Genomic DNA, 26,164 nt, shown 5'->3' on the forward strand with positions numbered 1-26,164 from the left:
ATTCAGGTGAAGAGCCAGTTGCAGTAATTAATCAAGCCAAAGATGTGACAGTTTTCTGTTGCACTCCAGTACTCATTAATGTGATTTTCCACTAGTAACGACCTTTTCTGTTAATTCACATGCTTTCACAGTTACCACTTTTCCACGAAATCACACGCAACAGCACGATGATGATGCCTGCCCTACTTCTTCCTCTTCATCTTAAATCCATGGCTTTGCATGGGCCATGCAAAAACTATCAATTAATTCTCAGCACAACAAAATCAAATCCATGCATGATTAGTAATAGACAGTGTCATTATGCCATTAATATAATTTAGCAAACTGACTTAAACAATCCCTTCTTTTTCATATAAACAAACAGATCCATATATAATTCACTATTCAACATTAACTTCAACTCAACTGTGTTTCTATAAAAAAATAAATAAAAAAAATTAACACAGTTTGGTAAAAAGCTCTTCTTTGGATCTTTGTTTCTGAAAATATATATATATATATATATATATATATATATATATATATATTATTATTTTATTAAAAATCTCCTCTTTACTAATTAATTTTGGTGAAGCCTAAAATATATTTACTTTAATATCCTTTTTCCTATTCACACTAAAAATAATTTCAAGATTTATTAGTAATTCCACAATCGAAACAATCAGTGATCTAGAGTTCGAGGCTCAGTTACGACGTATTATTATGAATTTTTCTCATTATTAATTTTCTCTGGTTGTTTTATATAAAAAAAATATAGTTCTTTTAGTCCCACATCTTAGAATTGACAAGATCAAAAAAACTTCTATAAATATTTTAGGCCGACAATATTAAAAAATATATTTTTCTTAGTTTTTTTACTAAGATAAGTATAATATTAAATTAAATTAATTTTTTCCATAGGGAAACCCGTTACAGTAGTTCGTTGTTGGGATTCTCTAGAGTTACCCTTGCATTATTGCACTATTGCATATAATAATTAATTCTTGATTCTGAACAGGGTGACACTCGAAAATCTAAACAATTTGGATTTTCAAATATCAAAATAATTCAGATTTTAAGTCATGACTCTACTTTAGTATTTTAATATTAAAATATTTTAATTAATATAATTTTATTATAAAGCGTCAATATGATTTCAATATATTATATCAAACACGTGACGCGTGTGCACGATCACTAGTATATATTACTTTTCTTTGATAAAGATGCATACTTGTATTACTAAATCATAATTAAATTATTCACAAACATTAATTAATCAGTCGTTTTTATGTTGTCATTTCGGGTTTTGACTCAATGAAAGATAATAATGTATTTCTTATAATTATATTTCAGCAGGTGGTATGATTTTAAAAGGTAAAAAAAAAAAAATTGAAAAATTCAACTCTGTCAATTTTCTTTAGATCAGATATAACAAAAGAAAACAAAAATTGACTTCGACAAGGATTTCATCAGGAAGGAATTATTAAATATATCGTTTTAAGCTTTCCAGGAATTTGCTAAGAATCAAATCATTGTATAATGTTTTGACCAAATAATTAATTATTTTTCCTTTTAAATGAAGGAAAAACCGACCAAGGAAATTAATTATGCTCGTGATCAACGTGTCGGCCAATTTATTAATTTAATATTGAATAAAATACCCACCCTATTTGATTTAGTAACTTGACAACAAAAATTTAGCTGTAATTAGGTCCATCTAATGGTGATATTACGTGTAATAAGGTAAGTGATAATCACATTATGTTTAGTTAATTACATTTTTTTTTTTTTTTGATAATTGAGCGCATACAAAAGCACCACATTAAGGCAAACGTTCTGTATAATCGAAACGAGCCCCTAAGATCTAGCGTAGATGATGAGCGTATAATATCTCTGACGTAATAATCAGGATTGATTCTTAAAAATTGATTATCTAAAATTTATCTTACTATGTATTTATAGCATGTATATTTACATATACCTTTTTTTATATTCATGGGACAGATACTAGAAAGATCGTTAAGATAACGAATCTATATATTTTTTTTTCTGAATAATCTCAACAAGCCTTATAATAGTGTGATGATAGAGGGTCTTTTAATTTATGTTTTTATTAATTTTGGTAAATTATTGGATAAATTTACGTGAGATCGGTTCGATCAGGATTAACCAGCGGATCGACTGGCTCAGGTCCGAGTCGTGCTTGACTCGTTCTCCCCGCATTATAAAATCGTTGCACTGAAACAAAAACACGACGACTTCCGCATTCGGTTAGAAGATGAGATCTTTTTCTTGAAATCTATAAAATAGGCGGAGAAGAAATAGGCGGCCTTGTTTCGGAATCGCTGATTTTCCACTCGCCTTCTATCGTTCTGTCTGTTTCCAATTTCGTCTCCCAGTTGTTTTTTCCTTTCATTCCTTGCAAATTAAGCGCATCTTTCTTGTCTTTGCAATAATCAAAGCCCATATACCCTTGATTTTGTCTTGATTTGCTTTATTGGGCATCAAAAGTATATCTTTCTACCTAAAGATTGCAACTTTTCGTTGCTTAGTTTCTTGTATTATCGTCGCTTGTTGTTAGCTCCGGTGCCTGGATGGAAAAGAGGAGATTTGGTGAAGCCTGAGTTGGGGTGGGCAAGGAGGCAGGGGAAGAAAGAGAGAAACGATGCTATATTTGAAGCAGCCGCGTGGGAACCTGGAGCTGCGTCGGCAGACTGCCTGATCTCGGAACATTTTGATGCCCAACTGATGTGGCCCGAGCCAGGGGCTCGGGATCCGGATAGAATGGCGACGGAGGCCGGAGAGGAGGGGCGGATCCACGACGAGCCATCCGATGCCGGCAGATACCTTAATAGTTTCGAGCTCTACGTGACTCAATCCGTAAGGAAAAAAGAAACGCTGACGAAATTTTTTTGTTTCTCTTCTTCTTTATCTTGTTTGAATGATAGCTCGAAGTTGCTTCCCTGTTCCATTTCATCTCATAGCTCGAGTATCTAAACACACAAGTTTTTTGTGTTCTCATATTATTATTCTCTGCAACCTTTCTACTGGATTTGTTGGCGTGCAATCATTTCTTGTTCGGGGGTCAATTAATCTGCAGGTCAACCTTGAGGAATTTTCCTGCAAGCTATATCTTATAAAGAAATTTCCACTTGGTCATAAAAAGAAATCCAAATTTCGTGGTCAAATTTTGGTTTTCGTTTTGGAAATAATTAATTACAATGTAGGCATATTCCTTCAATGTACTGTTTCAATACAACTTATTCCACCAGTGATTCCTATTCATAATAGTTAAATATTTTTTTTATTTGTTATGTTTTCCCTGCAACTTATACCAAATCTGTTTTTTCCCTCTGTTTAAAAATCTCTTCTTTCCTTTTCCAACAACCACTCGGACGAAGGATTATTGTCTCCTTGATATATATGCATCCTGCTTTAGTACTTGCTTATTCATTGTCTGTATGATCCTCTTACCACTTCTACTTGATTTGGCGCTTGATCCTGCAGAAATTTTATATGATTGGAAGGAGCCAGAGCAGAAACTTCTTGAAAGTGTTAAAAATTGACAGGTCAGAACCTTCAGAACTTAATATACACGAAGACTCTACCACATATTCAGAAGATGAATGTAAAGAACTGCTAAATCGGATACATGAGGGAAACAAGTCCACTGGAGGGCTGAAGTTTGTAACAACTTGTTATGGCATTGTTGGTTAGTGCAGTTTTAGTTGCTTCTTGTGTCTTATGTTGTAATTGGTCGTTTCCACTATGCATAAGTGAATATTTTTGTATCAGGATTTTTCAAATTCTTGGGGCCGTACTATATGCTGCTTATCACCGAAAGAAGAGAGATTGGAACTATATTTGGCCACACAATTTATGCTGTCGCAAAGAGCGAAATTATCACAATTCCAAATTCTACTGTCCAATCTAATATGACCGTTACCAGGAATGAAGACAGGTTTTTCACTTTCTATTCTGCTTCATCGATATTAAATGTTAAGACATATAGTGCTTATGACTGCGACATGTGCTTTATGGCTTGAAAAGCTAATAACAGTAATTTTTTCCTTTAACTTTAAAGCATATGTACTCTGGGGCAAGTACAATAGCAATTGTCATGCCAATCTCAACAATGCTACCAAATGAGTTTCACTTTAATCTGAAAATCATCATCCTCTTTTTTTTAAAATCTTTTTCTATTTTTCTAAATAATAAATATATAAATAAAGGTGATCTTTTTGTTGATTAGAAAAACTCATGTGATTACTTTCTATTCATTGCTGTTTATTTTGGCTAAGAATACTCATGCATTGGCAAGTCATTTTTCTTTAGGTAGCCAATTTCACGTTTCAGAAATGTTTCATGCATTCTTTATTTTCTATTCAATTATCATGTATATTTTAATATATCTTTAGTATTGCTTTTTTGTATGTCTCGTTTGTATTTTGACCTCAGCAAAGCTTTATCAAATACTTATTTGGTCTGAATAAATTCACAGGTACATGAAGCTCTTTCGGACAGTAGATCTTACAAAAGATTTCTTTTTTAGCTATTCGTACCATATAATGCAAAGCTTACAGAAAAATATACGCCAGAGTCATCCAGGGCAGATGATATACGAGACTATGTTCATATGGAATGAGTTCTTGACTCGCGAAATTCATAATCGTGTTAAAAGTACTCTATGGACAGTTGATTTGGTGTATGGTTTCTTTAAGCAGGTAGATATATTTTATAATTTTTTTTATTTAACCTTTTGATGTTTTCTTTTGTAAAATTAATTTTCAACATAGTAATGAAAAGGAATAATATGGATTTTCTGAGGTATGAAAGTGCTCATGTGCATCAGTAATAAATGATTGATCACTTTCATATCTTTGTTGGAGGTTTCATGTTTCTTGGTGTTTATATACTCTTTTTTCTGACAATACCCTATCTGATAATACTTGTTATGATAATATGTAGTTTTTCCACAGAAGTTTTGGTTATTAATGTATCCCAAGGAATCAAAATGATCATAAATACTGGCTCACTGACTGCAAGTATGTTGTAGTTCATCTTATGCTGTTTGCCTGTTCCAGATCATATTATTCTACCCTTTACATATCACCACTTGATTCTTTCAGGAATACTTTAGCAATAAAGTAATAGCTTTGTCATTGTTAATACAGGCCAAACTTTCAATATATGGAGAAGATTTTTGGTTGACTCTAATTGCTAGGCGCTCACGGCACTTTGCAGGGACCAGGTTGTTATGCTTTGCTGCCTTTTTTTCATGATTATGTTTCATTTATGTATGTTGATTGCATTTAATAAAATCACATATATTTTGTTTTCATCTTGTGCTTTTTTCTTGCCTTCTTGTTAATTCTTGAAATTGCCATTGTTCTTGTGGATTAGGTTTTTGAAGCGAGGTGTCAATGAACATGGGCATGTAGCAAATGATGTTGAGACAGAACAGATTATCTATAAAGACATTCCTGGAGAAATTCCAAAACGTGTGAGTTCTGTAGTTCAGAATAGGGGTTCAATACCTCTGTTTTGGTCTCAAGAAACCTCAAAACTGAACCCAAAGCCCGATATAATAGGTAAGTATTAAAGGTCGTGAACTCTCTCTCTCTCTCTCTCTCTGGAAAACTCGAAGGAAATCCTGCAAGCTTAGCTAATATATGGCATTTGCTTAAAAAGTAAATATCTACTTTTTTCTTTAAACAGTGAAAAAAGAAAAAGGTTATCAGGCTACTCGGCTTCATTTTGAGAATCTCAGCAAAAGATATGGAAATCCTATTATCATTTTGAACTTGATAAAGGTATTCTTTATGAAGCTTTCCCATCTTCTTATTGTGCATAAATCATTGGATAAAGATTAATAAGTAATTATATTTTGTCACACTCATAGTTCTGGTTACTTTAACAGTCAGAAGAAAAGAAACCTCGGGAATCTATTCTACGTTCAGAATTTTCTGATGCAATTGAGTTTATCAATAAAAGTTTACCTGAAGAATGCAGCTTGAAGTACCTACACTGGGATCTTCATAAGCATTCTCGAAGGTACTTTTGTGAATCTAGGATATATGTTCCTGCATTACTGCTAGAAATAATTAGTTTTTCTGTCACAGCAAAGCTAAAAATGTGCTTAAGCTATTGGGAAAAGTGGCAGCGCGTACCTTAAAGTTAACAGGATTCTTTTATTGTGAAGTAATACCAAGTTTAAGGAATGAAGGTGACTTGAGGTGGCCCAAGTTTGTGTAAGTATATTCTCATATGCATTCTGGTGTTTCTATTTTCCAATTTAATGAAAATATACATAAGGAATCTCTTTTTTTGTATGACTTATTGAAAGTTATTTTTTTATTTCCATGTTGATGCTATGATTCTGAATACAGTTTGTATATTTGTTATTTTGTAATAATGATTTGTGATTTTATACTAATATTATCCAATTTTCTCATCATTATGCTAAGATAATGTACATCTATTCAAGTTTTGATTATATAGCATCTACCAATTTATTGATTGAGTTGAAATTTTTTTTTAGTTTAAAGTTTAACAACTTATAGAATATGATGTATAATGACGAGAATTATTCTAAATTATCCCCTGCTGTTTATGCTCCACACTTTTTATGCAAATAGATACTGGTGTTTCTCTAGAGAAAACTAAAATTCTAACTGTCACTATGTCTTTACTAAATATAACTTATTTAAAGAAATAGTTTATATTGTTTTGCGATGAAACCCAAGAGTTTGACTAAATGTACATAACGACATGGATCTGTCTTCTTATTGGATCATTATGTCTTACTTTCCATAACATATGTCAACTTCATCCACTAAACTATCTTATATCTTCCACTATTTATTGTTTCACTATCATGTAATGTTTTAACATTCAGAATGGATGATGGTGGTGACCATTCTTGTAATAATCATTCTACTAGTAACAGCAGTAACACCACTGACACAGATGAAGTTGATATGATAGAAGATGGATCCCAAGAAGATAATTCTGATATATTGGGATATGATATAACAAAGATTGAGGATCATAGTGTTGGACATTGCTCAGTAAAATCACTTAGGTGTCAGAAAGGTGTCTTGAGAACAAACTGCATTGACTGTTTAGATCGTACAAATGTTGCTCAATATGCCTATGGGTTAGCTGCACTGGGGCATCAACTTCATGCATTAAATTTAGCCCGTTTTCCAAGCGTTCATCTTGATGCCACCCTGGCTGATGATTTGATGACCTATTACGAGACAATGGGAGACACACTTTCTTTGCAATATGGTGGTTCTGCTGCTCACAATAAGGTATCCCTTAAATAGAATTCACATTAAGTTTGTCAAGCATCACATTGTGTTGTATCACATTGTTTTTTATGCATAATTATGTTTTCTTTTTCTTGTTTCTTATTGATTTTAATCACAATCTTTACCACAAACCCTTGTGTAATTTTGACTTGTCACTTTTAGATAGAATGGTTTGACTCCTCAATTAGAATTCACATTAAGTTTTTCAAGCATCACATCACATGTTTGTATACATATTCATGCTACTTTTTCCTATCTCCTATTAACTTTAATTGCAATCCTGTATCATGAAACCTTATATAATTTTGACCTGCAACTTATCAATAATGGTTTGGACCCTAAAATAAATATAGTATATGACTTTTGGAAAATTATTGTCATAACCACCACAGATTCATGATTGTCTGTATTGAGAGGTTTCTCAAATTTGTCATGCTAACAAAGAAATAACTTACTGCCTTTATTAGGTAGTTCTGCACAGTAAATTTAGTTTGTGAAATGGAGTTCCATTCCCATGATTGGATAAAAGGAAAGAATCTGACAGTTTGGGTTGGATTTGGTTTTCTTTATAGTCTCACCCACTCAATGTGTGAAGTCATCACTTATGTATAAACTGATGAATGACTGAAATAATAATTCCCGATGCTGGTAGTGTGATTCATTAGTTTGTATCAGAGATTTAACAGAGCATATATTTGTAGTTTGACTTCAGTAGTTTCTTAGTTTGTTTTGAGCTACATTTTTTATTGACATGTTGGGACTACTCAAATAAAAGATGTTTTGTATATTCAATCTTCCTTTTCTGAAGTTCTATTACTATTTGGTAGATCAGTGCCTTCCTAGGAACTAGCTTCATAAGAAAGATATCTTTTATTTGTTTCAATGTAGGGTTTTAGCATATGATACAGTCATTGTACTGAATACATGGCTGAATTCTAATTGATTATTTCAACCTTCGTAACATTTGTTTTCTTAATTACATGGAGATTCAAAGATTACTTTTGAGATAAAAAGTTTTCATATATAACACTTGATAGATTTTCTCTGAAAGAAGAGGTCACTGGAAAGCAGCAATCCAGTCCCAAGAGTTCTTTAGAACACTCCAAAGATATTACAGCAATGCTTATATGGATGTTGAAAAGCAGGCTGCAATAGACATGTATGTATAAACATTTTCATGATGCAATACTCCACATATATTTTATGAACATGGAGGTTACAGTTTCATGCAAACTGAAATTTTGTAATGCTTCTGCATTGATATTTTTACTGTTAAATTCTACAGATTTCTTGGACACTTCCAACCTCAATTGGACAAACCAGCCATCTGGGAGTATGGTTCCTTCCAGCATTATGTGGGGCATGCCTTTGAAAATTCGAGGTATTACAATGTCTGGTTGTATTTACAAATTACAATTATCAAGACTTGCCCTTTTCTGATATCCTTCATTTCTACAATTTGTTAGTTTAGGCATACTTCTATGCAGAGGATCTATCGACTGTAAAATGCACCCTCCCACACTAGTTATCTGTGCCATTAAAGTGAAAATGACAGTAATAAAATATTGATTTTTTTTTTATCATTTTCTTTTATAAAAGAGAACTTCTTGGCACATTCCTATTGTTATTGTTAAAAGGAAATATTTTATTCCCAAATGCAGGAGAAAGTAAACGATTTAATTTTTTTGTGTTACATGGAGAATTTCGTTCACTAGGTTGCTCATGCAACATAAAAGTTACTTTAGAAATTAGGCCAGCTCTTTATCAATCTCCCCCTTTTCAGATTAGTGTCATGCAAATCCATGGCAATCAAACTGCCTCTTGGCATGAATATCTAAGACAATTCATGCACTACAATCTTCTTTGATTACATCTCTCTCAGACCACACACTCTATTCATATGACTTCTAATTTGAGTTATTTATGAAGATGTTTATGAGAATTCAACAAATTTATTGATCTTTTGTCATAGTCCATTCTATTTTTTATGCAGGTCATTTATTAAAAGATCCATATCAGATGGGAACATACTCCATGAAAGTTACGCCCCTCTATCAAGATCTAAGTTTATTCACAAAGATCTCTCATACTCAGCATCATCCGGAACATTACATACAAAGAATGTCAAGCATATGTTTGATTCAACTTTAGCTTCGGAAATTTCAAAATATGAAATAAATCTAACAGAATCCAGGTTGGTAATTCACTTTTGACATATCCAATTAATTTAATTTTGCCTTCATGATTATTATCATTAAACGTTTCCAATTTTTTTTATTTAAAAGAAAAGGTCCCAAATTATGGTAAATTTAGTTTCTCCTTGTGATCTTAATATTTAATGACAGTTCTTTTCAAACTTGATGCATAACAGATTTATTGCACTTAACGTTTTATAATGATAATTTCGTTTTGCTTATCCTTGTAGGAACATTCCTGTGATGTCTGATGGGCAGCTTTTCGAAGATAGTGAATCCACATACTTGTATAAAGATTGGCATTCAAATTTTCTTAACCTTGATTCTCTTTTATCATGTAGTAATTCTGCTGAGGAAGAGATAAATGACAGGTAATCTATGACTTTAATGCATGCAAATAAAGATGTTCTAGGTTTCAAGGCTAAAGTTTGTGCATCTTATCTTGAGTAGACTGCATGCCTTTCTCATTATTTCTTTGCCATATTATAACTTAAATAACTTCAAGGCGGCAAATAGCCAAATACCCTAACTTGGCACAATTATATCAACACACTAGCTATTTGGTGTGATCTATTAACATCCTGAAGAAGTTGATATAACTTTTCATAGAACATCAATCTATTTTCTTAGTTCTGACGAAGTATTAAACATAGGAAAAAGAGGAAATTCATTATTGGTTGACATGTCAGTATGATTTAAGTTTTAGAAAATATCTAAAATCTGTGTACCACATTGGTAACTTAAATCTGCAATCCTTGCTGTCAGCTATGATTAAAATGTTCGGTAACCAATTTAGGAAGTACTATTTTTACCGTTAAAATAATAATATTAACAGCAGTCTCCTGAACCTAGAGACTAGAGTTGATTTTGAGATCTTAAAGCACATGATTTAAATTCCTTCTAATTGTGCTTATGCAATGCGATTCTTCTCACATTCTCTATACCTCTTTTTTGGCATAATCAATATCTGATAGAGGGTATAGACAAAAAAACTGTGTTCTTGACTTTCGATTTTGTGCTTCCAGGTCTTCGATAACTAATTCTCCATTTGGGGATCATCGCTCTACTAAGAATGTTCCCAATGTGAGAACTAAGGCAACACCAGTTCTCGTGAATAGTGGGTTTGCCATGAAGGTAAAAGTTTAGACAATTGTAAGAGTTTCTCGAACTATATAGCTTGTTTGTTTCTACAAGCTTTTTATAGTCTGATTGTTTATTGCAACTTCAGACATGATTAATTGCGGCATTTAATAATATGCCCAATAAAGATTACATGATTAATTGCAAGAGACTTTCTCATGTTTTAGTTACCCCTGCTTCAGGGTGTGGGGATACATTTCTGATCTAACTTTCATCCCAATGTCCATATATCTGACATTGTTTTGTTCTGTTTTTTAGGGAGGCAATATAATCAAAATATCGCAGCCTTACGACAACCTTCAAGCAGCTAAGACGCCACAAACTTTGAATAGCTTCGAGCACTGGGTTATGAACGGAGAGACTTTAATCCATTGATGCCAATACATTTAATGTTGCCTGGTCGATACTGATCTGCTGCAAAAAAAAACATTATCAATGGGAGTGATAAAAGCAAGATGGTATTGCACTTGGAATAGGTTTACAGATACCCTCAACATCGACCTGAATTGGGCGAATAAACTATTGATGTGTTGCTGCTATGCTGATAATTTGAAGTATATACATATATAATTTGTTTGGGAGGCCAATTCTGTCATATAATGATCCACTCACTGTCAGTGTAAATATCAATATAGTACCTCTTCTTCTGCTGAGCTTGACAATTAAGCAATAATTTTTCTTTTCAGTGACAGTTTTGGTTGTTTATGGCCTGTATATACATGTAAAATGAGATATATGAACATCATGATCTATTAATTTTTTTTCCTTGTTTTTTTTAAGTAACAGTTGTGGGTTATTATTTGCCTTAATCATCTTTAGAATCAATTAACATGATTTGAAGTTTTACTTTGGCATTTGTTTTAAAATAAACTGACAGCATGATAATGAGATTTTACATCTTCACAGTGCCACAGGAATTGTATGTTTTTATTGCATTTTTGTGTTCTTAAATTCTTGGAGTCACTTGATCTTCTATCCATTTGGAATAGATATCAAACATCCAAAAGCTAAGAACTTAAAGAAAAATCAAGATTTTAAAAACCTAATTATTTACTACATAAACTAATTTTAGGACCAAATTATCATCTAGGAAGGAATTGAACACACCATGAATTCTTAAGGGGAAAACACACATTATAATCATATGATCGTATTGCAAACACACAATGCGATGAATTTACAGGGGAAAGTAGAAACTTGACAAAGTGACAACATATAATCCGGACTAATAACAAGAGCAACATTTAGAGCAATTCAGTGTTGTAGTGGCAACTAAACACTGCTTTCGAAATATAAAAAAAAGTTTATGGCTAAATTTACTAGAGAGAACTACACTGATGATAAGGATAACCAGAACTCGATTAGTGTTTGTCCATCATCAGAGTAAAGTGGCGTGTTCAGAGAATGACAAAAATGCAATTAGCTGGAGAAAAAACAAGTCATGACACATCTACACCATCTTCCACAGCTTGTTGCAAACATCAAGAGGAGATTCTGTTCTCTCAAACTCAAATTTCTTGACTGACTTCTTGTTCCTATCCACGACCACTAATTAATTGGTTTTAAGGATGACATTATGCTGAAAAAGCTTGTAGAAATTAGCCAGTAATTATATAGCTGAATGGCGCTAAAACATTGACGAAATAATTTAAGAACAAGATGAAAGGACGAGACAACATCGAATCAACAAAAAAAAAATACATATATCAAAATTGTACCCTTCTTTTTGAAAATCATTGAAAGGTGCTCTTATTTTGATCATTATCAAACGGGACCCCCATATAACCTCTCATATCCCTCTATCCAAAGTGAGCAGCAGTTTCATTGAAATTATTCACTTTTGCCAATTTGTGGCAATAAAACCATGCTAATTCCAATGAAAATATATGAGAATATTCACTTTTGAGACTATTGACTATCATGGATCAAGACTGTTTTGCCTCAAATTAGCAAAAGTGAGCACTTTCAATTTGCTTTTGTTGGTGTAAAAATTTTCAATATAAATTGCTATTATCTTGCACAATTATGGTGCTCTTGTGCAGATCTAGAATTATAGGAGAAATTAGCATAACAATAAATAACAAAAAAGAGAGATATAAGAGGTATATTAAAGGTGACAGCTCACCCCATTGATAAATTAAAAATAGGGCACGGTGCTCATTTAATGGTTTTAAAATAAGATGTGTTCTTATTTTCACCCAACAACAGAAAGAAACCAAGAGCAAGCTTATAGAGAAAAGGATACTGCCAGATATCTTGGTTGGGTCTTCAAAATCTGGAATGATATTGGTCACGGAAGCACACATGGAAAGCAAATTTCTGCAAACAGAAAACTAACTGGTTATTAAAAAAACACACACGCAAATTTATGTAATAGGAAACTAACAGATTGATTTATGCAATATATCCACCAAAATGCTAGTTATAAGGCATTATTTTTTGTTCATGCTCAAATATTGTATGAGTTCCTATTTTCTTTAGTAATTTTCAAATTTTCCTCTTTATAGACCTATATAAAGTTGAAGTAATGTGATACTAGATATTATCGTTCATTTCACCTGCTTTTCTTCTACAATTAATCTTTAGTACCTGATCCTGTCCGAACCAGGAGTCAACGGACGCTGGGGATGTGGCGCTCCCTGCTGGATCCTCGAGTGCTCCGGCGAACCTGCAACAAAACCGAGCCGGGAGGGGTGTCGCGGCGACGGCCCTCCGACGCTCAAGTCAGGCGAGGAATAACAAAGAGGTGGCTTCAGAGATTCAGCTCCGCTCGGACCTGCTCAACTGCTTGACGCGGCCATTACCCGCTTAGTCAGCCCTCCATCCGTCCTCAGGCTGGGACCCTTCAGGAAGTGGGTCCCCCATTCTTACCGCCGGATCACTTGCCTCCCCTTCAAGTCTAGTCGAAGGAGGCAGTGAGTCCGACTGACTGGACTATGTGTCCGAGCGGGCGGTCGTCGCCTTACTGTCGCTTATAATATCCCTTGAGCCGTTCGGCCCTTATGCCAAATTCAGCCGCTCGGCTCTTCGTTTTGGATGTCTTGGCGCTCAACGTGGATGTTTGCTTGTCTAAATCTTCTCGAAAATCACGCAAATCCTTTTCATTAAGTCGAAGCATGCGCGGTATGGGCGCATTAATTGCGCCTGGTGACAGAGCGCCACGTGGCTCTTCTCGCGTGGCGGTGATGATTCGTACGATGGGACGCCGATTGTTTTGAAATGGACGGTTAGATGATGACCTCGTCTCTCGTGACCTGCATCCGACGGACGAGGCCGACCAGCCTCGTTTGCATAAAGCCTTCGTCTTCGCCCTTACGCTGCATTCTCTGTTTAATTGCGCGTCCTCCGTCGAAGGTGCCCACGGCTGCATCGTTCCGGCTGTCCTAGTTCTTGCCTCTTGGTGGTTTTCGGCTTTCTGGTGATCCTCTCCGTTCATCTTCCTCGAAGCTTCTCCCTTTCGTTCGGCCTTTCCCTTTCGCGGGGAACTCCTTTCGTCCCCTTGCTTGCGAACCTTTATCTGTCCTCCGTTTCCGAGTTTCTTTCGGCTTCCTTCTTTCTTTTTCTTGGTACTTTAGTCATGGCGAGCACTTCCGTACCCGCTGTTGATGTTCATGGTCCCTGGTATATGACCATGGAGAGTAAATTTGACGAGGAGGGCGCTCGGCGTCTTGTTCGGACGTACGGGATCCCGGACGACCATGAAATAGTTATAGCCGACCCGACCGACCGGCCCCATAACCCGCCGATCGGTACCATTTGTTTTTTTCTGGACCAATTCCAGGGCGGCCTTAGATTTCCTACCCATCGTTTTGTTTTGGAAGTTTGTAATTATTTTCGCATCCCGCTCGGCCAACTTGTGCCGAATTCCTTTAGGCTGCTGAGCGGGGTGGTCGTCCTCTTTAAGCTGCACAGTATCCCACTCGACCCCAAAATATTCCACTACTTCTTCTACCCCAAACAATCCGAGTTGGGTACTTTTATTTTCCAAAGTAGAATAGGCTTCAAATTTTTTGAGAATATGCCGACCTCCAACAAGCACTGGAAGGAGTTCTTCTTCTATATACGACTTCCCGAGCGGCCAGCATTCAGAACCAAATGGCAGACCGCTGTGCCGACCCAGCCGGAGCTCGGCAAATTCAGAAGCAATCCAGCCTACCTTCATGCGGCAAACTGGTTGTCCGGTCAGCGGTACAAAATCGACCAGTTGCTTCTCAAGGGGGTGTTGTACATTTTTGGATTATCTCCCGTTCGGGCCAATCTTCCCTACCGCATGGGTAAAGACTCTTTACTCACTTCGCCTTTTTTGTCTAACTGATTTTAATTTTTTATACTGCAGCTGAAGTCATGTGGCGCTCCAAGGCTACTAATCATCTGAAATTGAAAGCCGTGGAAATTGAGGCGGCTACCAAAAAAGAACTCGCCAAGCGGGGTCTTATCCCCAGCCGCCCGGCAGATGCAAGCGAGGGGGGGACGCAGTCCGCCCCTGAAATAGAAGTTACCCAATCCGCTTCAACGGAGGTTGAGGCGGATCCTGTTTCCTCTGCTCCAGCCGAGGTGGTCAAGGTCACCACGGCGTACTGGAAGAAGGGAGGGCACCTTCCTGCTGACCTGAGCATTCCCTCTTCAGATCTGGCGGCTACGATTGACGATATCCCGGACGCCTTTTTTAATTTTGAGGACCCGGAGTGAGGCGAGTTCTTCCAAGTACTTTCTGTATTTCATCCGCTTTGCGGATGTAAAATTTTTGTACGCACCGTTCGGCATAGTTGTGTTCCTTTGCTTGTATTTTTGTTTGCCCTTCATTGCCCTTTTTTTTTGTCTGTTTGGTGCTTATCCGTAGAGTCAGTTAAGCTTAGGGGTGGCAATTCGGTTCGGGTTCGGGTTGGCAGGTTGGCGGGTTGGCAAATGACAACCTGAACCCGACCTGATTATTAATTCGGGTCAAAATATTCAACCTGAATCTGATCTGTTTATTTGCACTTGACCCGAACCTAACCCGAACCCGACCCGTTTGACCCGTTTAACCCATTCGACCCGTTTAACCCGTTTGACCCGTTTAACCTGTTTGACCCATTTGACCCAAATCTGACCTGAATTCATTAAATAAATTTTGTATATTAAATTAAAAATTAAAAATAACATTTATTTACACAAATTAAAAATTCATATCATAAATGATAAACCATAGCAACATTGCAATCAATAGCATAGCATATCTCTATGTTTAGGGTTTTTAACTTTTTTAAATTTGTAATTTTAGTTTAAATTTATAATTATTTATAAACGGGTTCGCGGGTTGTAATTGGGTCATTTCAGGTTGACCCGAACCCGACCTGTTTATTAAATGGGTCAAATGGGTCGACCCGATTTCGACCCGAACCCGAAACTACTCAACCCTAACCTGATTTTTTCGTGTTCGGTTCGGGTCGTGTTTTCGTGTCGGGTCAAAAATTGCCACCCCTAGTTAAGCTCCACGTGTTCCCCACTAGGCGACCGATCAGGTTAATCAGTTGACTTGTTTTCCTCGAAATCGTTTAGCGCTTGGCTATGCTGTTTGCATTCAGTGAATGCGAAGTATTGGCAAACTGATGGCCGATCGGACTTAATCAATTTAGTACTTGCGAACGCTCGTTATTTGGCGTCCTTAGTTTCGTCCAGTAAGCTCACAGTCGCGGGTTCGACTCTCGATCTTTAACGACGGAGCTCGTTGGCGCGGATATTTATAGCCGGTCGGCGCGACTCTCGATCTTTAACGACGGAGCTCGTCGGTGCGGATATTTATAGCCGGTCGGCGTGGCCCTCGATCTTTAACGACGGAGCTCGTCGGTCTTCGGCTCGAGGATTTATAGACGCCGGCTCGTCTCCCGGTTTCCCGGCCGGAGGGTTTATAGACGCCGGACCGTCTCTCGATCTTTAACGACGGAGCTCGTCGGCCCGGATATTTACGGTCGGCGGCTCTCGATCTTTAACGACGCGGCCCTCGATCTTTAACGACGGAGCTCGTCGGTCTTCGGCTCGGGGATTTATAGACGCCGGCTCGTCTCCCGGTTTCCCGGCCGGAGGGTTTATAAACGCCGGACCGTCTCTCGATCTTTAACGACGGAGCTCGTCGGTCTTCGGCTCGGATATTTATAGCCGGTCGACGCGGCTCTCGATTTCCCGGCCGGAGGGTTTATAGACGCCGGACCGTCTCTCGATCTTTAACGACGGAGCTCGTCGGTCTTCGAGGCTACGGTCGGCGCGGCTCTCGATCTTTAACGACGGAGCTCGTCGCGGATATTTATAGCCGGCTCTCGATCTTTAACGACGAGGCTCGTCGGCGGATATTTATAGCCGGCGGCTCTCGATCTTTAACGACGAGGCTCGTCGGCGCGGATTTATCGGAGCTCGCCGGTCTTCCGGCGGAGGGTTTATAGGCGTCGGACCGCCTCGATCTTTAACGACGAGCTCGTCGGCGCGGATATTCATGGCGGTCGGCGCTCTCGATCTTTAACGACTGAGCTCGTCGATCTTGGCTCGGGATTTATAGACGCTTGTCTCCCGTTTCCTACGGAGGGTTTATAGACGACCGTCTCGATCTTTAACGACGGAGCTCGTCGCGGATATTTATAGCCGGTCGCTCTCGATCTTTAACGACGGAACTCGTCGCGGATATTTATAGCCGGGCGGCTCTCGATCTTTAACGACGAGCTCGTTGGCTCGGATTTATACGCCGGGCTCCCGGTCTTCCTAGGAGGGTTTATAGACGCGACCGCTCTCGATCTTTAACGACGAGCTCGTCGCTTTTAAGCCTAATTGATTAACGCCACCGGCCGAACCAAGACAGTGGTCTTGAGTCGAGCCTTTGGCTCAGACAATATACTCCTACCGAGCACTGGGGCCTCGTCGAGTGCTTGACTCAATAATTTACCTCCGAGCGACGGGCCTCAAATCGAGCCTCGCTCAGATATACCTCCCACTGAGCAGCTGGGGCCTCGTCCTCGAGCTCCCAAATGGATATAAACCTCCCTACCGATCGGCTGGGGCCTTCGCCTCGAGCTCCCACTGGGATAAACCTCCTCGGCTCGGGGCCTCGCCTCGAGCTCCCACTCGATATAAACCTCCTACCGACCGGGGGGCTCGCCTCGAGCTCCCACTCGGATATAAACCTCCCTACCGATCGGCTGGGGGCCTTCGCCTCGTCCCGATGGGATAAACCTCCCACCGATCGGCTCGGGGGCCTTCGTTCTCGAGCTCCCAGCTCGGATATAAACCTCCCGGCCGATCGGCTCGGGGGCCTTCGCTCTCGAGCTCCCAGCTCGGATATAAATCTCCCGGCCGATCGGCTCGGGGGCCTTCGCTATTCGAGCGCTTGGCTCGGCTAATTTATATGCCCCTGCCGAATCGGTGTGAGGTCTTCACACGGTAAGCCGTTCGGCGGAGAATGCTCAATGTGTTTTCATCTTTTTGCTTCCTGCATTACAAGTATATTGGCGACCGAAATGTATATAAATTTACATTTAGCGCACCTTTTACCCAGCTCGGATAACGTACTCCCGGCCGAACAGCTCGGGGTCTGCTTCGTCGAGCGCTTGGCTCGGATATTATATCTCCGGCCGAACGGCTCGGGGCCTTCTTTATTGAGTCGGTGGCTCGGATCTTCATCCGCTCGACGGCCCGTCCACCCATCTTTCTCCTATGTAGTCAATTCATCGCTTGACATCAAACTCCCGCTCTTGAGGTTCCAGAAGAGGGGCTTGCTATAAGTTGAATTCGGGAGACGAAGCATCTGCTTTTGAGGGAAATGACTGGGGCAGTCGATGCTTCCGCTCGGCCGCTACCTCTTGGTCCTCTTGGTGGCTGATGGGCAGCGGGCTGCTTCTGTTCGGCATGGGTTCCCTTCCGTCGGGCAGCCTCCGCCTCTTCCACATTTATATACTCATTCGCCCGGTGTAGCATGTGGTCGTAGTCTCTGGGCGGTTTGCTTGCGCCGCCCGGCCTGCTGAAGCCGAGGTTTGCTGTTGCGCTCGCTCAGCCTGTGCTTTCTCCTTTTGCTGCGCCACTATCTTGGCTGCCTTCGCCTCGACTATAGCGTCCAACTCTTCTTGTGAGAGTGCCACGGTATGTATTCTTCCAGCCTCGTCCATTGCCTCTGCATTATGTTACAGACGCGATGATCCTGTCCGAACCAGGAGTCAACGGACGCTGGGGATGTGGCGCTCCCTGCTGGATCCTCGAGTGCTCCGGCGAACCTGCAACAAAACCGAGCCGGGAGGGGTGTCCCGGCGACGGCCCTCCGACGCTCAAGTCAGGCGAGGAATAACAAAGAGGTGGCTTCAGAGATTCAGCTCCGCTCGGACCTGCTCAACTGCTTGACGCGGCCATTACTCGCTTAGTCAGCCCTCCATCCGTCCTCAGGCTGGACCCTTCAGGAAATGGGTCCCCCATTCTTACCGCCGGATCAGTACCTAAGGTTACAACTCCCTTTTCTTCCTTCTATGTTATCACCTTTAATAATTAAATTTAGAGATAAAATGAGAAAGTTAGGTTTAGAGCTCAAGAACCAACGTCTATGTTCCACCTGACTCCACCATAACATTGTTATTTGCTGTTCCTTCCAATTTACTGGCATAAGTCCTCTGTATGACATTTTTGACACCTAACAAGCCTGTGCTGCTTGTGATATAAAAGAAACTTAACATTGTTTATCAGCTCATATTTTATCATGTGTCAATTCATCCCATATTTGCTCACAAACCATTTGCTTATTGACATTGGCAGGATCATTAAAAGAAACACCAAATTTACATATACATAAGAGAGAAGCAAAACCACTAGCATAACAAATTTGGTAATAATATTTGATTTTTTATATGCAATTTAGTGAGTGAAGCAAGGTCTCTAATGAGTATTACATTCTCCATGTTAATGTACCAAAATCGTATTTCATGCTCAAAAATCAATCAATGTGAAAGGATTGCATCACGACTGAGCAACTAATGATATATTCATCAAAAGAAAAAAATAACCCAAGTGCCCCAGGGCATAGCTGAATTGGTAACCAAGTGGTAGACTTGCATCAATAGGCAAGGGTTCGAGTCGTGGCTGCGGCAAATAACCCTCCCACTTAGGGGGTCGCTCAGTACCTGATTTACCTCCCTTCATCTTATCATGGGGCTAGCGATGAGGGGTGCTTGGCGTGAGCGTTATCACGTTTTTGCATCAATCAAAAGAATACAAAAGATAAATAAATAATACAAATGTCATGAAGCTGTCCAAATACTTACCGTGCTCTATCCAAATCCTTCTCTCTTTTCTTGAATGTGTCCCTACGCTCTTCAATAGAAACTCTCTGATGTTCTAAATCAATGAGTTCATCTCTAATTGCTGTGTTAAAGCAAATTGTGACCAAATGAACAATTACATTCAACTAACAATAATCTAATGTCTTCTATTTGTCTTATCTTAGTTCTTGCTGTAGCAGTTGTTCCTCTTGCAGTTTCTCATCCAACTGATGTTGAAGATGTTCAAGTTCAACATCAGGATCTGTTGCATCTTTTATTCTGTCAATATTCTCTTTGCATGATTGTATCTTTTTCTGATAATCTACAATGTAACATCCAACAAACATAAATGATAAGTGATATTGTCTAAGAGGTACAATACTTAGCAAACAAAGGAGAAAAGCAGATAAAGCATAGTCTTAACGATTTTTTTCTTGGATCTTTACAAGACAACTCATTTTGTTGGTCCCCACATAAAATTGAACATGAATTCTGCCAAAACAAAAAAAAAAAAAACCCACCAATTATCTATCCAAATGCATATAGCTTGTTAGTATTAGTACCCAATTACTCATCCATTGATTTTCACCTAGGTCGTCCCACTGAAAACTCCTACTTTTCTTAAGTGATCAGCATTTGCATTAGGATCGACTGTTTTAGTTTCATTGAATCATCCATGAGATTTGAGTGTTCTTTATTGCAGCCACTGGATATTCGGATTGTAGTAACATGATATGTTGATATTGCAAACTTGGTCAGCTAAAATAAAACACTTCCTTCACATGAACCCATGACACTAAGATAGCATGAAGAGTCTTGGTAACAAAAAATTCCTTAACTAGCACAGTTTGCAGAAAAAGGGGCATGATTATTTCATTCAATGCAGTAAGATGACCTAACCCTTGTAAACTCTAATTTCAATATTAACATTGGTTGAATCTTATTTCTTACATTAACGTAGATTCGCTCCTTTATCCTTTCATTTTCCTGGCCTCTGTGGCATGATCCAAGTTCCCTTACACGATTAAAACATGATCCAAATTCCCAAAATTTGTCATCCTACTCAGAGACAGCAATTCCATTGACCAGGAAAAAAAACAATGAATGAAAATGCTGAAGAAAGCCCAACCTTTTATCGACTTCTCAGTTTCATTGGCATCAACTTGACATGAGGAAGAAAGCAGCTTCAACCCTTCCATGATTTTCATCATCCCTTCCTCATCCTTCTTATTCTTCAAAACACCTAGGAGATCATCTCCGAGTGAAAGAAGGTGCTGAATGTCCACTCTTTTTCGGGGACTCGCCATCGAAGCTCAAGGACAATGTCCTAGGCGCACATCAGCAAACAGAACTCAAAGCCCTCAACTATAAAAATGCAACATTTTTTACTCTGCTTCACACTCCATGTTGTTAAACATTCAAATAAATCCCCTTTTCACTTCAATCATTCAAATTAAATGAAGAACAAGGAACGACTTACCAAATCCGACAAAAGATAAGCGAAATCACCCCCGACAGTTCGCGACCGCCTCAATCGCCACCTTTAGCAGCCTCCGTCGAGAGGTTTCGGGATCCCTCCTGTGCCCTAGGATCTACAACGGGGAACGAGGCCGCCAAGCGGGAGTTCAAACTTTATAGGAGGGACCGGGGCGGACCAAAAGATGCGGGTTAACCCAGACCCGTCAGATTCGGGTCGGATCCTTGTTCAAACAAGCGATGCGGATCCAGAAATGCAGGTCTATCCCCGATCCGATTACTAGCTCTGTACTTACAGTGAACAACTCAAAATCCCAATTTTTTTCTTCCATTTCTATAATTATTTATACAGTATTTATTTGGTGCTATGTTTATGTCAATTATTATATGCTGAAATGGTACATCAAATATGTATTTTCGATCATATCTACACACAAAAAATAGTAAGAATGAAAAATCCAAACTACAAAGAAAAGTATTTGCTTGCTTGCTTCCATACATCTTGTTCATATACAGAGAGCCATTGAGCATTTCTGTGTGAGGTGTGGCAAACTGGATAATAAGAAAGTCTGCAAAAGAAGTTATAAATTTTACATTTTCGTGGTGTTTTATCACGACGGTTGAGATTCTGAATTTTCTTCAAAATATTGTCATACATACCTTGCGTGATTTAGCTGTAGTGATGAATACTTTGCTCAGAACAATGTCAGTGAGCTTTGCACTGATCAGACAATCAAGGAAAACCTACAGAACAATTAACTAGTCATGGAGTTTATTACCTTGTCATTTGTATAATTAAAGGAGCTACCTGAGTCTTGAACAGCTGAAAGTTAAAGATGTGAGCCCGAACATGAATTCCACCGAATACTCTGATCTCCAGATCGCCGAGGCTTGATGAACTTTCAGAGGTATGTTCACTAACAATTTCGGCAACATCGATTCTCTTGAAGAAGACATGCACCAAGACACTGACATTTGTGCTATGAGCTGGTTGAAAAAATGTAGGAACTTTGATCAGCCCCATGTTGTTGCTGTCGTAGACAAGTCCAAGCTCTGAGGAGCTGTATCTGATGCCAAGCTTATTGGGGTTTTGAGCAACAAAAAACAGTAAAAGCATTGTCGAAGAGTCATTCGATCCCTTGCTGAAAGCTGCGTCTGAAGAACCCATTTCTACTGCGTGCAGATGGAAGCTCGGCTTCCTTGGCTTTAGGACAAATATTATGATGAAAACTGCTGCAGATACGAGTGCAAGGCTCAGGATCAAGCAAGGGAAGCAGAAGCACCTTGCAGCTGGAGCATATTGTTTGTCCATCATCTCTCCTCTCTCCATTTTTGCAGGTGATCATGTGTTCTAGTTGATTTGTTTGCTGATGTGAATAATTAAGTTTATAGCATAACTGGTTTCCTTTGGTAGTACGCTATGAGCAAGCATCTCCATGCCTTTATTCTTTTCTTAAAAGCTGCTTCAGTTACTCTCCAATTTTCTTCCTCAGAAACTTGGTAGCTTGAGGCGTGGACAACTTCTCTACAAAGGTTTCTGCTTCACCTTCTGTTTTGAGTTTGCACTGAGCACATGGATCATTTGGGTTCAGCTACTGTTTAGAATCTCTCAATGGTTCTAACACATGAGAAATAACATTAAGCAAGTTACCAATTAGCTTCGATTAATAATCTCCCGCCCTCAAGGTGTAGTGCAGACGGTGAGTGCATGACATCTCTAGATCTGATATAATGATCAGGGGTCGATTCTTAAGAACTGACGACATGGGGTTTACCTTACCATGTGTACCTACATGTACCTCTCTCCATATCTGTGGGGTTGACACTAGGGGTCGTTAATGTAGCGGATCTACATTTCAATTAATAATCTGTCAGAGAGGGACAGGTCCACAGATCTAGAAATTAGAGATGGGCTCGGTTGGGTTGATTCGATTGCTTATAATAGGTCCTAGTTCACTTCACATAAATCATCTCACATTTTCTTATATGTCACCAAATTTTAAATTTTTACTAGCAGATGTTGATATTAAAGAGTGATGCTGACAGTTAGATAGAGATAGTCGGCCCATAGACATGCACATAGCATGAGACAATGCTCAATCGCATAGGATTTTAATCCACAGTTGCTCGTATTTTGCACTGATGTAAGAGTATGTTATTGTGGAGGACACGTCCATTCGGTCATGGCAGCCGCGACCGAGGGCGTCCATGTTGACAACTACGCCTTCAAGGTCGAGGGTCTAACAATGGAGGGAGTGATCGTGGTAGCGAGCAGTGACAGGAAAAAGGCATAAGAACAAGTAAGTGAGGTAGAGGGGGGAGGCGGTGAGAGAAGACAGACGGAGATGGAGGATGGCAATGGAAAGAGAGAAGCGAGTGAGACGACCAAAGTAAATGGAAAATTGAAGTCAATGTCTCTAAAACAAAGACAAAGAGGATAGAAGCAAGGGGCTGCAGTCTATGCTTGGACCTCATTGGTAGTTAAGGAAATTGATCTTATCCGAAAGTGAGGAAGATAGTTGGCTAGGTATAGTGGCTTTGACGTTGACTAAACAATGACTCCTCGTTGTCCCACGTGTCACAAAGTGTTAGTGCCGGGTTAAAGAAGGGAGCCCTAACGTCGGCCCTCCGATACTCAAATCAGTGATCGATATGGAGAACAAATATGAAGATAACAGTAGCAGTAGATGTGTAAAATTATCTAACGTCGCGTGAGCATAAATGGAGACTCTTTTTTATAGTATCACTATTTATGCACAAATCTCAAAGCATTTCAAAAAACGACATATCATAAAAATGCTTTGACACCTTTTTTAAAATGGACTGATTTGCAATTTTTGTATATGTTCCTCTCTTTGAATGTACAAGTAGCATACAGAATATTCTTTTTTCTCCGTGACACAAAATGTTAAGGTATCATGAAGTCATTGGGTTGAGGTGTCTATTATGTGTTTAGTTAATAAGCTCATCGAGCCTCTCAACTGTCTCAACCGACCACCACTCGACTATACCACCCGGTCAACTCAAAGAGTTACAACCGGAGACTCGGTCTTCGCTCAACCTCTTCAATGAATAAGAGAGCTTAGATGAACAAAGTGTCCATATGGTCCGATCGGATGTATGATCCGATCGGTTAAATCATTTTGTCGAACTGATTAACTGTGTTGTTTCTACCCCAAGGTTAAGACTAGCTTTGCATTACGCTGACTCAGCTTAAAGCTTTATGAATATCGTGTAAATCAGATTCCGATCGGTTCTTCGGTCCAATCGACTCTTTGTTCCGATTGGCTATTTCTCAACCGTAGTGATCGGCACGTCGTCAAAAATTGACATTTTTTTTTTTGTTTTTTTACTCTGACCACGTTATCTGACCCGACTCAAGGCCCACCTCAATCGCCGTATTTGTGAATAGAAAAGGTAGCGGCGTATTACAAGTTCAATCTAATGCTTAATTTACTAGGAAAGACGAATTCAAAAACAAAGAAATAATTTGTGTACGAAAACTTTTCGCTTTTATTTAGTAACGTAGGAAGGATTTTTTATTATTTCAGGAATTTATGCATGTCACTTTATCAGATCCATTTGTTAACAAATTTTCTTGCGTCTTCCCTGTCCTCAACCTCGCGAGCACGAGTAACGGGCGCCTCCTCATGGCCGCTCATGCTTACGAGCGGCGGACGTCCCCTCTCATGACAGTTCGCGAGCCCTGGAGGGCCGCCCCCACTGCTCGGACGGAGCACCACTTTCCATCATTCTTTCCTCGTCACTCGCTGCCCTCCACCAATCGGCCCTGCACAGTCACCTCACTCGACCGCTCGCCGCGAGCTCGCGAATGCTCACCGGCCTCCTCGCTCATGGAAGAAATGGAAGAAGGCAAGAAGTAGTTACCTCCTCGCTTAGAGGTAACAGAAGCAGCCACTGATTGATTTGCTCATAAGATGATCAGAAGGATCTCTTAAGGGCGGAGCCCAAATGTGTAGCCTGTCGGGCCTATAAATGACCTCCCCAATTGTTCTCGGACTAAAAGTTCTTTCTTTTAATTGAAAAAATCAAAATCAATATAATACGCATATTAAAGTTGACATAATCATATTTTTAGTATTTTAAATTCGTTTAGGAATTTTAAATTTATTCATCTTTTTCCTTTTTATTAGGATTTTTTTTCTTTAAAGTTAGAAAATTAAGGTATATATATGTTAGGATTTATTTATTTTTTATATTCTTAGTAATTTAGTTATTTTTGATAATTTTTATATATTTGTAGGAATTTTAAAATTACGAGCCTTTTCCCCCTTTTATCAGATTCCTTTCTCCGCTTGACTTGTTACTTCAGGCATAAGGCTGTGGCGGTGGCTCCGCCTGATCCAATTAGCTTCGATTAATAATTTCTCGTTCTCAAGGGATAGACGGTGGGTGCATGATATCTCTAGTGTAATGATCAGGTCGATTCTTAGGAATTGACTGTTGAATAAGTGAATGGAGAAGAAATGGAAGAGGAAAGATGTTCCATTGTGAATGAGATTTTAGTCCCACATTGGAAGTTTCAACGTAATTTTATTGGTTTATATTGATTCACATACATTGAGATTGTGAACAAATACATGGGGACAGACTCTCTCTCACATGTGGGTGCGCAGGGGGTGCAAATCTAGGGTCTGGATTTGTACTGAACTAAGTTGACTCGTGTGCGAGCGCGACTTGCGCACACGAATGTCGGTCGGGGAAAATTTTTTCCAAGTGGAACAACCAACATTTTGCCACGTAGATCTTTTACCGCTATTAAACGAATGCA

At 39.0% G+C, this 26,164-nt stretch overlaps 3 protein-coding genes across 5 annotated transcripts; 1 reads left to right on the top strand and 2 right to left on the bottom strand.

The window, feature by feature from the left end:
- The first annotated feature begins 2,235 nt into the window (after positions 1-2,235).
- Positions 2,236-11,393, top strand: LOC122053143 (phosphoinositide phosphatase SAC2-like). Of its 2 annotated transcripts, XM_042615048.1 has the most exons (17): positions 2,236-2,356; positions 2,564-2,862; positions 3,490-3,694; positions 3,778-3,943; positions 4,484-4,706; positions 5,157-5,233; positions 5,386-5,573; positions 5,701-5,795; positions 5,903-6,036; positions 6,105-6,233; positions 6,881-7,298; positions 8,336-8,457; positions 8,584-8,679; positions 9,292-9,492; positions 9,724-9,864; positions 10,519-10,627; positions 10,892-11,393. In XM_042615048.1, the coding sequence occupies exons 2-17, from the start codon at positions 2,731-2,733 to the stop codon at positions 11,006-11,008; spliced, it is 2,553 nt and encodes an 850-aa protein (XP_042470982.1). In that variant the 5' UTR covers positions 2,236-2,356; positions 2,564-2,730; the 3' UTR covers positions 11,009-11,393. The 2 variants fall into 2 exon arrangements, with proteins under 2 accessions (XP_042470982.1, XP_042470981.1); XM_042615047.1 differs by having other exon boundaries at positions 2,238-2,862.
- A 353-nt stretch (positions 11,394-11,746) lies between these two features.
- LOC122054212 (kinetochore protein SPC24 homolog) lies at positions 11,747-21,512 on the bottom strand. Of its 2 annotated transcripts, none has more exons than XM_042616020.1 (6): positions 21,377-21,512; positions 21,026-21,223; positions 20,077-20,218; positions 19,900-20,001; positions 12,879-12,952; positions 11,747-12,181 (listed from the first exon to the last, which is right to left on the bottom strand). In XM_042616020.1, exons 2-6 carry the CDS (start codon positions 21,201-21,203, stop codon positions 12,084-12,086), a joined length of 594 nt encoding a protein of 197 aa, XP_042471954.1. In that variant the 5' UTR covers positions 21,204-21,223; positions 21,377-21,512; the 3' UTR covers positions 11,747-12,083. The 2 variants fall into 2 exon arrangements, with proteins under 2 accessions (XP_042471954.1, XP_042471953.1); XM_042616019.1 differs by having other exon boundaries at positions 21,026-21,261; positions 21,377-21,504.
- Positions 21,513-21,704: 192 nt separating this feature from the next.
- Positions 21,705-22,719, bottom strand: LOC122054213. The gene is made up of 3 exons (XM_042616021.1): positions 22,181-22,719; positions 22,033-22,116; positions 21,705-21,941 (listed from the first exon to the last, which is right to left on the bottom strand). Exons 1-3 carry the CDS (start codon positions 22,700-22,702, stop codon positions 21,879-21,881), a joined length of 669 nt encoding a protein of 222 aa, XP_042471955.1. The 5' UTR covers positions 22,703-22,719; the 3' UTR covers positions 21,705-21,878.
- Between the last annotated feature and the right edge of the window lie 3,445 nt (positions 22,720-26,164).

This window comes from Zingiber officinale, chromosome 3A (genome assembly GCF_018446385.1).
Source record: "Zingiber officinale cultivar Zhangliang chromosome 3A, Zo_v1.1, whole genome shotgun sequence".
Classification (NCBI taxonomy): domain Eukaryota; kingdom Viridiplantae; phylum Streptophyta; class Magnoliopsida; order Zingiberales; family Zingiberaceae; genus Zingiber; species Zingiber officinale.